At 33.7% G+C, this 15,115-nt stretch overlaps 1 protein-coding gene across 6 annotated transcripts in view; it reads right to left on the bottom strand.

The window, feature by feature from the left end:
• TAB3 (TGF-beta activated kinase 1 (MAP3K7) binding protein 3) overlaps positions 1-15,115 on the bottom strand; it is an 89,413-nt gene that overhangs the window by 32,033 nt on the left and 42,265 nt on the right. For 3 of the 6 annotated variants that reach the window (XM_043994431.1, XM_043994433.1, XM_043994432.1), the window contains exons 6-8: positions 13,226-13,306; positions 6,643-6,736; positions 2,770-2,853 (exon numbers count right to left, since the gene is read on the bottom strand). In XM_043994431.1, coding sequence (XP_043850366.1) covers positions 2,770-2,853; positions 6,643-6,736; positions 13,226-13,306 — 259 coding nt within the window. Of the gene's footprint in view, positions 1-2,769; positions 2,854-6,642; positions 6,737-13,225; positions 13,395-15,115 lie in introns of those variants that run through there. The other 3 variants (XM_043994434.1, XR_006355630.1, XM_043994435.1) reach the window with 3 other exon arrangements.

The following is a 15,115-nucleotide window of genomic DNA, read 5'->3' as shown; positions in this document are numbered from 1 at the left end:
TGGGGAGGAGACGAACAGTCCGCCTGCTGCGCATGTCAGACTGCCTGCGGGGCACTTGACTTCCGGGGTGGAGAGAACGGAAGAGGGAGCTTTTGCCTGCTTGGCGGGACTCCTGACGGTGCGGCACAGACGGTCTCTCTCCAAAGGTGGCCTTTTCGGTTTGGTGAGTTTTTATAAGGAATATAGACTAAGCTTAGACTTAAGATGATTTGTATTGTGTTTCTACTTTCCTATCCTTCTAATCAACATCACCTTGTGACTACCATAACAATAAATAAAAAGGTCTATCTAGAAAACCAAAAGCTTCTTCCATTTACTAGTCTGGGAGATAAATTAAGGGAAAGGTTAAGTAGGGGAGATTTATGATCTAATATCCAATTTTAAATCTCACACTACAAGACCATTTTTTCTTTCTTCAGTAGACATTTTTTTAAAGAGCATCCTTTATGCTGCTTCACCAAACAAAACATATTGTTCATAATGTTGTAGCTTATTCTAGTCCCACCATGTGCCTTCCTTTGACCTCTCCATGATTTTCAACTTCAGTTCTTCAGACTATGGTATTGTCTACTACAGACATATATAATCCCCAGAACAATCTTCATACTAAATATTAAATTTAATATTGGTTTAAAGTGAAAGAAATTAAAATGACATGCAAGACATTTCCAAGAATTATATTTACATAAGATCTAAGTATTGACTGAAAACTTAATGGAGGAAAAATATAACATTTATTTATAAACATTTGGTATGTTAGCTGGCTACTGACACAAATTATTTTAAACTTAATTTTTAAATCAGAAATTAGCCTCCATCAAAATGTTTAAAGTCTCTTTAAACTTTCTAGTCAGAAAAACTAAGTATCACACAATCGCATATAGTAAAGGGAATCTAAGAAGTCATCCAGTTCATTCTCCTACCTGCAGTTAAGATATGTTAACCGTGTCAAAATTTCAAATTTGATTTAAATTTTTAAAATCTTTCAAACAGGGAAAAAAAGGTTTCTATATAGCCTCCTATGGATGAATTTTTCTAATGTAAACTTCATAAAATCATGATTCTTTTAAATCTATATACATTATATTGAAGTTATTGTCTTATGGGGGAACACTCCAATTCTTTTTCGATTATAAAGTCTCTTAAATTGAACTCGGTTATCTCTTCTCCAGGTTAAAACATCTGAGCTACTCTAATTTGTCTTCAAAAATCTAATTTTCCATCCCTATAAAAACAATGAAAGCCTACCTTTCAAAATTCTGAATCTGTAAAAATTCATTTTATTCAGAATATTTTAAATGGAAAATTAATAGTGTTGAACTTTTTCTATAAATTAATGCTATTAAATAATTTGTTTCTGAAAATAGTCGTTTTTGAGTTGAGTCATTTTTCAGTCATGTCCTACTCTTAGTAACCTCTTTTGGGGTTTTCCTGGCAGAGATACTGCAGTGGTTTGCCATTTCCTTTTCCAACTCATTTCAAGATGAGGAAACTGAGACAAACAGGGTTAAGTGACTTTTCCAGGGTCATATAGCTAGTAAGTGTCTGAGGCCAGATTTGAACTCAGGAAAATGAAAAAACAATAGTAATGAATTACTAATCTGAGCATTTTCTTAAAATAAAAATTCCAGAGTATTCCATGATTGTTAGTATCAATACCAGCATGTTTTTCTAAACAGCTTATAAAAAATGGTAACCACTGATCAATAAAGCTCTCATTTGCCAATTACCTACTGACCATATCCTCCAGAATATAAAATCAGCACCCTGAATTCAAATTGTCCAAAACTAAACCACTATCCTCCCAATTACCCAGGTTTTCAACCTCAGAATAATTCTTATCGCATTGCTTTCTTTTATCTCCCTCTACCCCATCATACCAGTTGCCAATTTTTAAAAATCAATTTAACCTCTTTTATACTTGTCTCCTTTCCTTCAATTCAAATAGCCACCACTACAGTTCAGACCCTTATCAACTGTCTGTAAAAACCATCCTGTTTTCAGTTTTTCCCTTTTGCAATCCATCCTTCACAATTGACACCAAGGCCTAAGCTTTGTAAGGATGGAATAAGAACATAGCTCCCTATGACCTTTTTTTTTTTTTTTTTGGCGGGGCAATGAGGGTTAAGTGACTTGCCCAGGGTTACACAGCTAGTAAGAGTCAAGTGTCTGAGGCTGGCTTTGAACTCAGGTCCTCCTGCATCTAGGGCCAATACTTTATCCACTGCGCCACTTAGCTGCCCCTCCCTATGACTTTTGAAATACCAGTTCATCAGCCTGGCTCTTTACAACCTGGCTCCAATATTAGACCTTTTCCCATCTTAGTTCACAGTATTACCTTTATAAATTCTACATTCCAGGAAAACTTGTTTGTTTCCCAAAAGCAACATTTCATCGTCCAACTCTGTGCACTGACATAGGCTTTCCCCTATGTGCCCAAATACATTCCCCTCATCTCAACCTCTCAGAATTCTTATCAGCTTACATGTCAAGTGCTGCTCCTTCCTAAGAGTTATATCTGATCCCCACCAGTTGTTAGTACTGTTGCCCTCCTCAAGTTATCCTGTATTTAGATATGTGTATATTCCTTAAAGACAGAACTGTCTTGTTTGAATAAATGTTTGATGTTTGATTTTATCCTCTGTATCTTCAATGACCAGCGGGGATTTACACATAGTTAGAAGCATAATAAATGTCTGTTGAACTGAGTCAAGATATGTATATTTTCCCAAGGTACTTTGATGGTATCACTGACATCTGACAGCTCACCTTTTTTTGATGGCTTCGGTGGCACAACTGGACCAGGTTCTATATTGTCATAAAAATTATTCAAGGCTTTTGGATCAAAATTGCCTGTCAAGAAAAAATAAAGCAGGAATTTAGGCTTATTTTCCCTGTCATATAGCCTATCAAGAAATAAAGTAGGAAATTAGGCTTATTTTCATGAAAATGGAATAAAAGGGACTAAAGAAATCAAGAGAAAGGGATTTCCTCAATTCAGACTACCCAAACTCAACTCCTGTCCTTTTTTATTTCAACTTTAATGTCTTGGCCTCAGGGGTGGGACACAATAAAAGAAAGCCTTCACTGTAAATTCATTATAGTGGTGTTTTTTTTTCATTAAATTACCTAAAATAACAATAACTTTTATACTACTTTATACTATTTTTCTTAGGTAGGCATAAACAAACTTACTGGGCAACAAAAAGAAATGGCAACTAACACAAACAGTAAGGAGAGTTGCCTGTCTTAATGTATCATTAAGAAAAATTAAATTAAATAGAAAGAAGATATATGTCCATGTATATAATTTCTAAAAAGTTTATGTACCATTTTTACATGCAATGATCTTTACATACTCACATGAATGTAAATAGAATAAGCTTGATGGTCTTAAATGTTACATATAGAATCTATCAATGAATTCAACCAATGGACAGATGGAACACAGAAACAATTGCAGAATAAATATGATGGGTCAATCCCTAGGGAAAAAAATCTTGATACCAGTATTTCTAAAAAAATTTCTACACCTGTTAAAAATTATTTCATTCACTAATTTTCTTTGACTACAGTACAGCTGTAACTGCCCATTGTAAGTATACCATGACAGGGCTTTTTTGATCTACTTTGTGAATTATGTTCTACTCTATTTAAAGAAATCTAGTGCCATGTTTGTCATTGACATGAGCACACAGCTAACAACATATGCCACTTTTGCTACTTTCCTGAATAGATTTTTATAGAGTGGAATACTCTTTTGTTCATATACTTTAGTATACTTTTTTCCCAACAAAGCACTTATTCTAGGATTTTGTTGTTAACTATTATGGCTTTTCAGCAAACCACTGAATCTTTAGAGCAGGAAAGAACCTTAAAGATTATCTATTCCAATTTTCCCCCATAATGGAAAAGTTATTTTGATAGCAATAAAGTTATAAACTGGAATGTTATTATATAGAATAAAAAAATCTTGGACCCTATCTATGGGGAGTTTAAATACTAAAATATTTAGTATTTAGTACTAATAAATACTAAAGTATCCCATTATACTAAGTCCAAAAAATGTACCTAAGGGACAGAAGATAATAAATTTCAATGGCATTCACAAACCTTACATGGACTTCTACCTGTGTTCTATCACAAATATCTATGTGCATCAACTTGTAAGAAGATCTTCCAGAAGTAATTTCTTAGGACTGCTCATTAAGGTATTTTAGAATGCTAAAATAAATTGTCCTTAGCTGAAGCACTCTTCTAGTCAGCAGTTTAATCAATAAGTTCCATAAAGGTATAAACGATATGATTACCAGATTTGAAGATTACATTAAGTTGGGAAGAATAATCAGTATGTTGGATAATAGAATTGGGACTAAAAAGATCTTAGTAGGTTGAAATTAGACCAAACCAAAGATAAGACTCAAAAGGGAATAAAAGTGTTTCTATTGAAAATTGAACTACAAAAAATAGAGGAAAGTAGAGACAAATACTCCTCGCATTTATATACACTTTAAAGTTTGCAAAGTGCTCTCCTTGAAACTACCCTATGAGATAGCTAGTGCAAATATTATCATCCTTATTTTGCAAATGATGAAACTGGCTCTGAAAGGTTGAGCGACTTGCCCAAGCTCACACAGATTTAAGTGTTTGAGGCAGAATTTAGACCCAGTTCTCTTGACTCCAAGTCCAGCATTCTTTCTACTGTACCATACTGCCTTTGAGACAGCTCAATAGCATCTTTATTTTCATATATGTGAAAAAGAACTGGAGATTTCCATGTACTAGATAAGTAAATATGATATAGCAGCCAAAAAACCTAATGTGATCACAGGCAGTATTAATGGAAGTGTAATTCCTGGAACCAAGGAGGAAACATTCTGCCTTGATAAGATGTCTGGAATGGTATGCCAACTTCTAGGAGTTCCATTTTAGGAAGAACTCAGACAAGTGTGAAGCTCATCCAGAGGAGAATATCTACGATGACCAAGGGACTGAAAACCTATGCCACATGCAGATCATGTCAAGGGATTAGTAACTTTTAGTTTAGATAAAAGAAGACTTAAAAGCACATGAGACTTGTCTTCAAATATCTGTAGGGTTGTCATGTGGAAATAGAATTAAGACCAGTTTTGCTTGACCCCAGAGGGTGAAACTAGAAGAAATGGATGGAAATTGCAGAGGCAGACTTCAGACTTCTTTAAACAAGAAAAAAACTTTGTTAAAAATCAGAGATATCCAAGAGGAAAATGGACTGTCCAAGGAGGCAATGAATTCCCCATCACTGGAGGTCTTAAAGCAGAGGCTGGATAATTGCTAAGTGGGGACACTGTACATGGAATTCATAATAAGGTATAGGTTGGACTAGATGTCTGCTTAGGTCTCTTCCATCATGGAGGTTCTAAGATAAAAATTACATGATTTGCTAACTACAGTTTTTATGCTTTAAATGTCTTATACACGCTACTTCAATTACTTAAGTAAAAGTTAATACTCTCATTTTTAGATCTCCTGTTAAAGAAATTTGTAGTCAAGACTAACCAGATATTTCAGGAAGTTTTTATTCTTTTGCTCATGCAAATCTTCACCCTCATCCCTCATGAAAAAAAAAAAAAAAAGGAAAAAAGCTGGTGCCGTTTTCTACATAAAATCTTGCAATACACAATTCACAAACTTCTAGAGATTCTCTTGATGCTTCAGACTAATAGGTTTTAAATTTCTCATTCCTACATTGTTTCTTTGGGTATATTTGATTAGGGTGCTCAATTCCCACCACCAAATTTGCTTCTACTTCTATTGTTGCCTCACTATAGTTCTGAACTCTTTTCAAAAGTTATTTGTTTTATTTTTGTCTAGAACGTATGAGATCTTTAGAATGCATACTTAAACATTATGCTCTGTAATAGTTTAAAAAAAATTTTAAATAGTTTCTTAAATTATACCACTATAAGCTTGAGGTTTCCTTTCATAAATGTACCAACACGTAAAATGATATAAAGGATTAAAAATGAATATTCTGAATTCTTGGATCTATATTTCTGTAATGATTTTTAAAGAAAACCATATTTATTCAGAAGTTGAATTCCTGTGAAACCCATATTAAACATAAGAAAACTTTTAAAGTTTTCATAGTTAATGAGAGATTTGCAAGAACTATACTGGATTTGGAATCACAGCACCTGCATTCAAATCCTGGCTCTACTAATTAGTCTTCATGTAACCTTGGACAAATTAGAGAATAACAGAATTTGAGTTGGAAGGGGCCCGAGCAGCCATCTAGTACAACTTAGTTCACTTCTCTAGGCTCAGTTCCTTCGTCTACAAGTTGAGAGGTTGGACTAGAAGACTTCTAAAGTCCCTCCTAACTGTAAGTTCTAGAATTGTGTGATAAGTGAAGAATCTATTTTTTAATGCAGAATTCACAAGTTAAGAATTTCGGGATGAAATCACTATTGAGGCACCAATGACTAATTTCTGAACAAAAATTTGGTCAGTGGTCTTAAAAAATTGAGTTATTTACCAAAAATTTAGCCTTATGCTGGACAAGTGTTTCTTTTTATAATTCTCTAATCAACATTATATTATCTAAGCATCTTAAAATATCAAACTATAACTTATGTTTTAACCAAACAATTAAGTCTATACCTCTAGATTGAAGGAGGTCAACTTCTTTCAGTGTACAGTCAACATTTATCTGGAGTTGTCTGTTCATGCTTCTCAATCTTGTCATTTCCTCAGGCTAGTAAGAAAGGACCCAAAATAGCAATTGTAGGAAAGTAATTATCAAACCTAATATTTAATTTTGTGCTTTATGTTAAACAGTTCCTAATTGGGACTTATTCAGGGTATTGCCTCTGTCCACAGAAGAGGACTTGTAAAGGAGATTAACCAAAAAAAAAAAAAGTGGTCAAGTAAATTTGGTACAAACAAAATGGCCACAAATAAAACTTAATATATGAACCAATAAATGTGTGTATAAATTTACAATGTTTCTGAATTAAATATGAAATTTATTTTAAAAATTCATTAAAGTTATGTATATACTATAAACAGAATTTATAAAACTTATTTTTTCATTGCTTTTATCACACAAAATAGATCGCAATAAAACAGCTTTGAAATGCCTTATTTTTATGATTTGATATTAAAACAAAACATAAGCATCAAATAAAGCTTACAATGCTAAGAGATAACACCAATGATTTTAGTTTTGGCTGGTGTATTATAAGAAAATTCATTTCCTTGTTGGCCTAAAGTAAATATGCACATGGAAACAATTTCAGTTTCCTAGAGTTTTTCTCTTTTTCTTTAGCTACATTCTCTCTGCTTTCCATTTTATCTATAACCTTTGCCCTTTATTCTTTTCTCATTTTTTTCCCTCCTATGTCCTACCTATATTTTTCAGACCTTCCAGTGTGGTATTATCTTTGTTACAGTTAAATCTTATTATTAGTCTCTTGTCTAAATAGTAAGATTTCAGGGATATTGATTTCATTTTTGATTTCTTTAGTATATTATGTTGTATTCGGTGAAAAAAATCAGGGCTTAAAGACCAAAAGGCATAAATTTTAAAGTTCTCACCCACAGTTCACTTTCAAAGTAATGCCAGAGATTAACTCAATCATCTAATTCTGATAACAATTTTAGTAGTATAACCTAACAAAATTTCAATTCTAATCAAATTTACTCCCTTCTTTAAAAATAGAAAGAAGGTAGATTAAGAGTAGTATTACTCCATAAAAAAGCAAGAACAATAGAAGGAAAACATGTTTAATGAAAGTGTGACCAAGACTTTTGGATAAATAATGGGGGGGGGGAACTATATATTAAAAAAAAAAAACAAAAAACTTTTGCCTAAATAGTTAAGATGAAAACTGTTACTTAGGAAAAAAATATTTTCATCTTATTTCTAATAAAAGTCAGATATCCAAGATAGATAGGGAAATAACAGACATTTCCAAAAAAATAAGTAGTCAAAGGTGATAAAATGGTTTTCAGAAGAATTACAAATTATCAACAAGCATATTATCATTAAGAGGAGAAATATAAACAACTAGAAACAAAGTAGGTGCTCTTAATTTGGGGAATGGCTGAATAAATTTTGGTACATGAACATAATGAATGTTCCAACATTAAATAAAAGATATTAGTAATGTAGAGAAATACAGAAAGACTTGTACATACTGAAATAAAACGAAGTAAACAGAAGCAAGAGAACAATATATATGAATACAATCACCTCAATTAAAAGGATGCTCAAAATAAAGCAGAATACTGAGTAACTATAATAATCAATCTTGACTTTGAAAAGATGAAGAAGCACCTTCCTCCTTATGTCAGAGAGTTGAGGGAACTAATGATGAAGAATAAACTGGCAAAGTAGATTTGCATAACTACTCTTTTTTGTTACAAATGAAATCTTGTTTGCTGGTAGGTGAAGTAATAACTGGAAATGAATGATATAAAACAAAAAATATAAATATTTTAAGAAGAAAGCTTAGATAAAGCCTCAACTAAGAAAAGATATCCTAAAGTCATTTAAGACAAAACTGGATAAATACCAGGAAAAAAAATAGAAAAGATGTGTAAAGATTTTTATAACAAACTTTTGAAAGCTCATCACAGACAGAGAAATCATTTCATTCAGACTCTAATATTTTAACTGCAGATATGCTGCTAGGAGGGGTGAAAAAAAGCAGCTGAACTAGATCCAGCATACACATACAGGAGGTCTATGGTGAAAGCAAAAGAATTTTGAGGTCAATGAAGAATCAAATCCCAAGATACATGAAAAAGAAGAGGATACCAAATTAGGTCGAACAAATCTTTGATTGGGCAATAATGAAACTACCAGAAGCTTACCAATTTGTTCATTTGCCCACCTTATCAAAATTGTAATGAGAATGATCTACACAAAAAGGGTTTGTTTAGGAGCATGAGAAAGGAAAAGACAGGTTTTCCCAATCAATCCCCATAAAAGCCCGCCTCTTTTGAATCATACAAAGAACAAAGATACAGAGAATATAAGCTCTCAATATCCTTATGGTTTGTGGACTGCAAAAAAGCATTTGATCCAGTAGCAGAAAACTCTGCCTTATAAGCTAGTTCTATTGCAACAAGTTATCTTCAACACACATATGAGTATCATAAGATATTCCTTGAAAGATATAACAATGATTGCTTTATTAAAGGTCCACGTATTGTGAAGTGAGGAACAGAACAGGTATATGTATATGTTTGACATGGAAGAGGTTCAGGGTTGAGTTCAAATTGAAGAGGATTTCTCTGTAGAGAGTGAGGTTCTCCAGATCCTCTTGTTTGTGAATGACCTCTTGTTGATTTCATAGAGTCCTAACATTACAAAGCCCCTTAAATGAGGTCCATAATGACTGGGAATAATTTTTTATCTAAAGATCTACACTGGACAAAACAAGTAGATCAAGAATCCTATTCTCTAGACTGAGATATGCATTTGATTGGACAACCTGCATAGTTTATCAATCAGTACATATATCTGGAAGAGACAATGCACACAGTCAATAAGCAGGGTCCAAAACTGAACATAGAAAGAAAAATAGGCTGGATACTCTTTGAGAAGTTCTTTTAAGTTCCTAAGCTTCTTACAATAACAAAGGCCCATCTTTTTAACACTTTTGTATTATTCCAGGATTGTTGTATGCATACAAGTCACCAGATACCATAGTTTATGATGGAGGTTGAAGATTCCAAAAGGGTAATAGAGAGGTGCATGATGGATGCAAGCAGGCCACAGCACCTTACAAATGAAGAATCATGTAGAGGTGGTCTGAAGGATAACAGAGAAATGTATGATACAAAAAGATAGTCTGATCACATGAAGAGCAAGGGAAAATCAATGGACAGTTCCATTTATACAATGCCAGAAAAACTCCAAAAAAAACCTCCAATATGTCATGGAGTTCTCCAAAGGTAAACTTGAGAAAGGGTAAGGCAGCAGTTACATAGGATAGGCAGGCATGTAATGTTTGAAGTCAGCATTGCAGCATAAAATATCCACGGTGATGAGATCACAGATTCACCAGAGCAGTCAAATAAAGACACACACATTTGAAAATAGGAAATGCCTGAGAAATCAAATGGCACAAAAAAGCCTATATAATATTTTTATGTGAGAATATAAAAATTTTCTAAGAAAATAAAATTTATTTAGAACAAATTATCAGAGATTATCTTCTCACTTCCCTACTTCTAAGGCCATACTATCATGGAAAGAACATCTAAAATATAAAAGCCATGTCTATTAGAACCATTAAGATGGTTTAAACCAAGTACTCCTTATTAGTTTATAATTTATTAAGTCATGAGTAACTACCTGGGTAACCCAAATTGTGATGCTATTAAGCTATGTCCTATAGTCTTTACAAGAACATATCAGGAGATTCCCTTATGTATTAAGCAGATCATAAGAGTAATGAATCTATATTGCCACTTAACAAAAGAAATCTTTTGGGGAGAAGGGGATAAAATGAATAGAAGATCACTAAAACTAATTCACTGAAGGAAATTTGGAGTTTATAATAAACCTGGGTCTGAAAAATAATAAAAATTAAGAAGCTAAAATTTACATGGCACTTTAGGGTTTATATACCCTGCTTTATCTAAATTAGTAATAACCTTGAAAGATAACAGCATTAAAAAAAATTTATTGAGGTATTTTAAAATCATGTTTAAATACAAATATATTATTTATTCTCCTTCCCCTTTTTTAGCAATTCTTTGTAATAGAGAATTTAAAAAAGCGGGAAAAAGTTCAATAAAACCAACCAATGTATTAATCATATCAAATAGTGTGCTATAGTCAGAGTCCTCTACTTTTCTTACATTTTTTTTTTTTTTAGTGAGGCAATTAGGGTTAAGTGACTTGCCCAGGGTCACACAGCTAGTAAGTGTTAAGTGTCTGAAGCCGGGTTTGAACTCAGGTCCTCCTGACTCCAGGGCCGGTGCTCTATCCACTGCGCCACCTAGCTGCCCCAGAGTCCTCTACTTTTAAAAAGGGGAGAGACATTTTTTTCAACTCTTCTCTGGGAAAAAGCTTGTTTTTTGTAAATGTGCAGCTCTTAATTTTGTTTTTTGTTCTTTCCATTTGCACTCTTGTAGTCAATGTATATACTGATTTCCTGGTTTCGCTTACTTCATTTTGCATCCGTTCATATAATTCTTCCAATGCTTCTGAATTTGCCTTTTTTTTTTTAACAGAGTAACATATTATACTTAGCAGTATATATTTTTTACCCTTCCCCAATTCACAGACATCTACTTTCCTTTGTTAAAACAAAAACACTGATATGACTACGTTGATGTATATGGGAACTTTCTGTCTTGACTTTCTCAGAGCATATGCCTAGTAGTAGGATTTCTGGATCAATGGGTATGGACATCTTAAGTCACTTTTGGGGCATAATTCCAAATTCATTTCCAGAATAGTTGAATTCATAGCCCCACCAACAGCATACTGGTATAGAGCATATACTTTCAGTAGGAAAGAGTTTAAGTTAACTCCAGGGATGACATAAGTCCCCTAAAATAATACAAGGAACATCCTAAAAGTTATTTATCACTTTGTCAAGAGCGGATTATAAGGGAGGCTCAGGAAAGCAGAATTACAAACACATAGGCATCATTCATCCTGACTCTTGGGGACATCAAAATAAAGTTCTCCATAAGAGAATCTAAGAGTACCACAATTTCTAAACAGTTTGTCTTGTTGCACTTGAAGCAACAGGACACTTAATAGAGAACTGGGATAGGGAATGGGCCTATGATTTCATTGGTATATAATCAATCTCTCCTAAAATCACTGTAGCAAAATTACTGACAAGTAAATTTCCCATCACTAGAGATTTTTAGAAGAGGGAAAACCTGATGAGGAAGCTGCTGAAGAGACTGCCTGTTCTTGTATAAGATGGACTAGATCAAAGGTATCAAACTCAAGCTATGAAAATCTCTAGTTGGACCCAAACTAGATTAAAATATAATTGGGAACCATTTAACAAAATAAATAAAAATACAACATAATGTTAATTTGTGGGTTTCTAAGTCAATATGTTGCCCACAGGGATGCATTTCTATTTGAGTTTAGCATCACTGGACTACATGACTTTTAGGGCCCTTTTCAAATCTAAGATTTTTTGATTCTGTCATAATTTAAAGGCTCCAGACTTTCAAAGAATATCTCTACTTCATCATCCTCTCTAACAGCTGATGTAAGTTGCAGTCATTTTCATGTAATATAAAGGCAAAAGGGAAAACTCTCCATGAAATCACTCATTCATACAACATTTACTAAAAACCTATTGAATGTAAAGCACTATCCCAGGCACAGAGGAAGAGAAAAATCTAGATGTGACTGAGGATCTGCCCACAGAGGTTATTAGCTAGTAAGATAAAATAAGCAATGAATGCCAAATTGTTAAAAATTATATATTTTATATGAGATCTAAAAGAGAGGGTGTTTATCTAAAGGAAACATCGGGGACGATTTATGAAGCAATTATTATTTGAGACAGATTTTAAATTTGGGTAGGAATTCTAAAGGTAAAGAAGAAAGAACATTTTCAAGTACAGGAACAGCATGAGGAAAGCTATCTAGTAGTATGGCTGGAGTATAGAGTGGATGAATAGAGTATTATTAAAAGAAGGAAGGACCTGAGTTCTATTTGTATTTTTATCTATTTCACAAGTCTGCCATGGCCAGAAAATCCATTATTTAGCAGTGAAATGCCCCAAGAATTTCCTCATAGATTTGAATTCCATTAATTTGGCACATGTGAATTTGAAACAGAGCTAAAATTACCTCTACAGTGTCCTATGAAAATAAGATTATAGAAATAAATAGCTTCACCCACCTCTAATCCTTCCTACAGGATGCCATCAAAATAACTTTCCATAAATATGATAAAATGTTTGCCACACCCCTGACTTAAACTCCCCAATATTTCCCTATTGCTTACAGAAAACAGTCCAAACTCTTCAGCATAGTATTTGATGCTTTCCATAATCCAGTCCTACCATCCAACTCTTCAGCAATAATTCCTAGTATTGCTGAACACAAGCCATAAAATATAAATTAAAAGCATTCTTCACGTTTTATTCTCTATATGCCAATATCAAGGATCTAGTAAAATTAGTCCTTTATCCCTCTTGAAATGTCTGTCCTTATATTTTCTCCACCTATCCAAATTTTACCCACCTTTCCAAGTGGATAAGTGCCACATCTCCTCCAAAAGTCTTCCCAATATCCATTTATCTCCAGTTCCAAATTTCTAGGGTGCTTTTTTAAAATAAACAACTCAAATGTAACTTAATCACAAACTCCTTTCATTGTTAAGTGATAGTTTCAGATGGATATAGCTTGCTATCTACAAAAAAAAACAACAACTCAAAAAAGATAGGAATTGTTTCTTACTTATTGAACAAATATCCTGAGTGCCTAGTATGTAACACTATTCTAGGTACTGAGGAGAAAGATAATAAGAAAGGGACCCTGCCCTCAAGTAGTTTATTTTATTTTTTCCCTTCATGGCTATAATCATAGCATACACAGAGTAAATAGTCATTGAGTAAATGAGAAAAAGGACAAAGCAGAATGTTTAAATTAGTTAAGAACTGAAGAAACACCTTAGAACTTACTAACATGTTAGACGATAAGAATTATAATTGATCAATAAGCATTTATTAAGTACCTACAAATATGCCAAACACTCTTCTAGACAAAGGGAAGCATACCAAAAATGAAACCATACCTACTCTCAAGGAATTGACATTTTAAGGGGGGCGGGCAACCAAGTACATATTGAAGTACACACAAAATAATTATAAAGATAATAAACACAAAGATATCTGGGAGGAAAGTTTCCAGCAGCTGGAGTCAGGAAAGGCTTCATGTGCACCTGAACTCTTCTCTGATGAGAGGGATTCCATTAGGCAGAGGTCAGGAGGGAGACTATTCCAGGTTTGAGGGATGCATAGGCACAGAAAGAGGAGACAGGGAGAAAATGGAGTTTGGCTTAACTGGTAAATATGGTAGAGGAAGTAAGGTATGAAAAGGCTGGAAAGATGGGTTTGGGCTAGGTTGTTAAGCACTTTAAAAGTCAAAAAGAAGACTTAACTTTTGATCCTGGAGACAAAAAAGATTCACTGGAGTTTACTATGTAACAAAGTGACATGGTCAGATCTGTACTTTTGAAAAATCCTTTTTGGTAGCAATGTGGAGAATGAGATTGGAGTAGGGGGACATGATAAAAAGAGTAATTAGGAGGCCATTAGAACAACACAAGGGACAGGTAATGAAGGCCTGAACTAAGGTGGTAGTTAGGTGAGTATAGAAAATATAAAATATACTGTGAAGGCAGAAATGTCAAGATCTGGCAACTAATTCGATAATCTGGGGTAAAGGATAAAGAAGAATCTAAATGCTAAAGTTACAAATCTGGGCAACTGGAAAAAAAAATGATGGTGCTTTCAAAATAAAGAGGCAAGTTTAAAAGATGGGTAGGATATGGGGAAAATTTTGGAGAGTTCTCTTTCAGATGTTCTGAGATACCTCCAACTGGACATCCAGTCCGAATTGTCCAACAGTAAAATGGCAATGTGGGAATGACAATGAGGCAAGAAACTAGGGTTGGATATAGATCAATGAGTTGTCTGCATAGAAATAATACTTAAACCATTGGGCCTAATAGTGTCTGAGGGAATACAGAGAAAAACAAAAATGCCTGTACAGAGTCTAGGGGATTATCCACAGTTAGGTGATGTGAAATGAATGATGAATTATAAAGGAAAGTGAGAAGGAACAATTAGAAAGGTATGAGACCTAAAAGACTGTGATATAACCCAGATAGAAGAACAGTATCCAAGGAGAGAGTAGTTAACAATAACAAATGTTGCAGATAGGGCAAAGAGGTGAAGGATTGAGAAAAGACCATCAGATCTGGCAATTAAAAGATCAATGGTAACTTAGCCAAGGGCAATTTCAGTTCGAAGCCAAAGTGCATGTCAAAGAGTGAAAAAAGGGGAAGTGGAAGGAATGAGAATAAACAGCTTTTTCTATGAGTTTGAGAAAGGGAAGAGATATGACAGT

This window comes from Dromiciops gliroides, chromosome 3, assembly GCF_019393635.1.
Source record: "Dromiciops gliroides isolate mDroGli1 chromosome 3, mDroGli1.pri, whole genome shotgun sequence".
Classification (NCBI taxonomy): Eukaryota; Metazoa; Chordata; class Mammalia; order Microbiotheria; family Microbiotheriidae; genus Dromiciops; species Dromiciops gliroides.
Note: the sequence above shows the minus strand (reverse complement) of the source record. Positions and strands in the feature narration are given on the sequence as shown.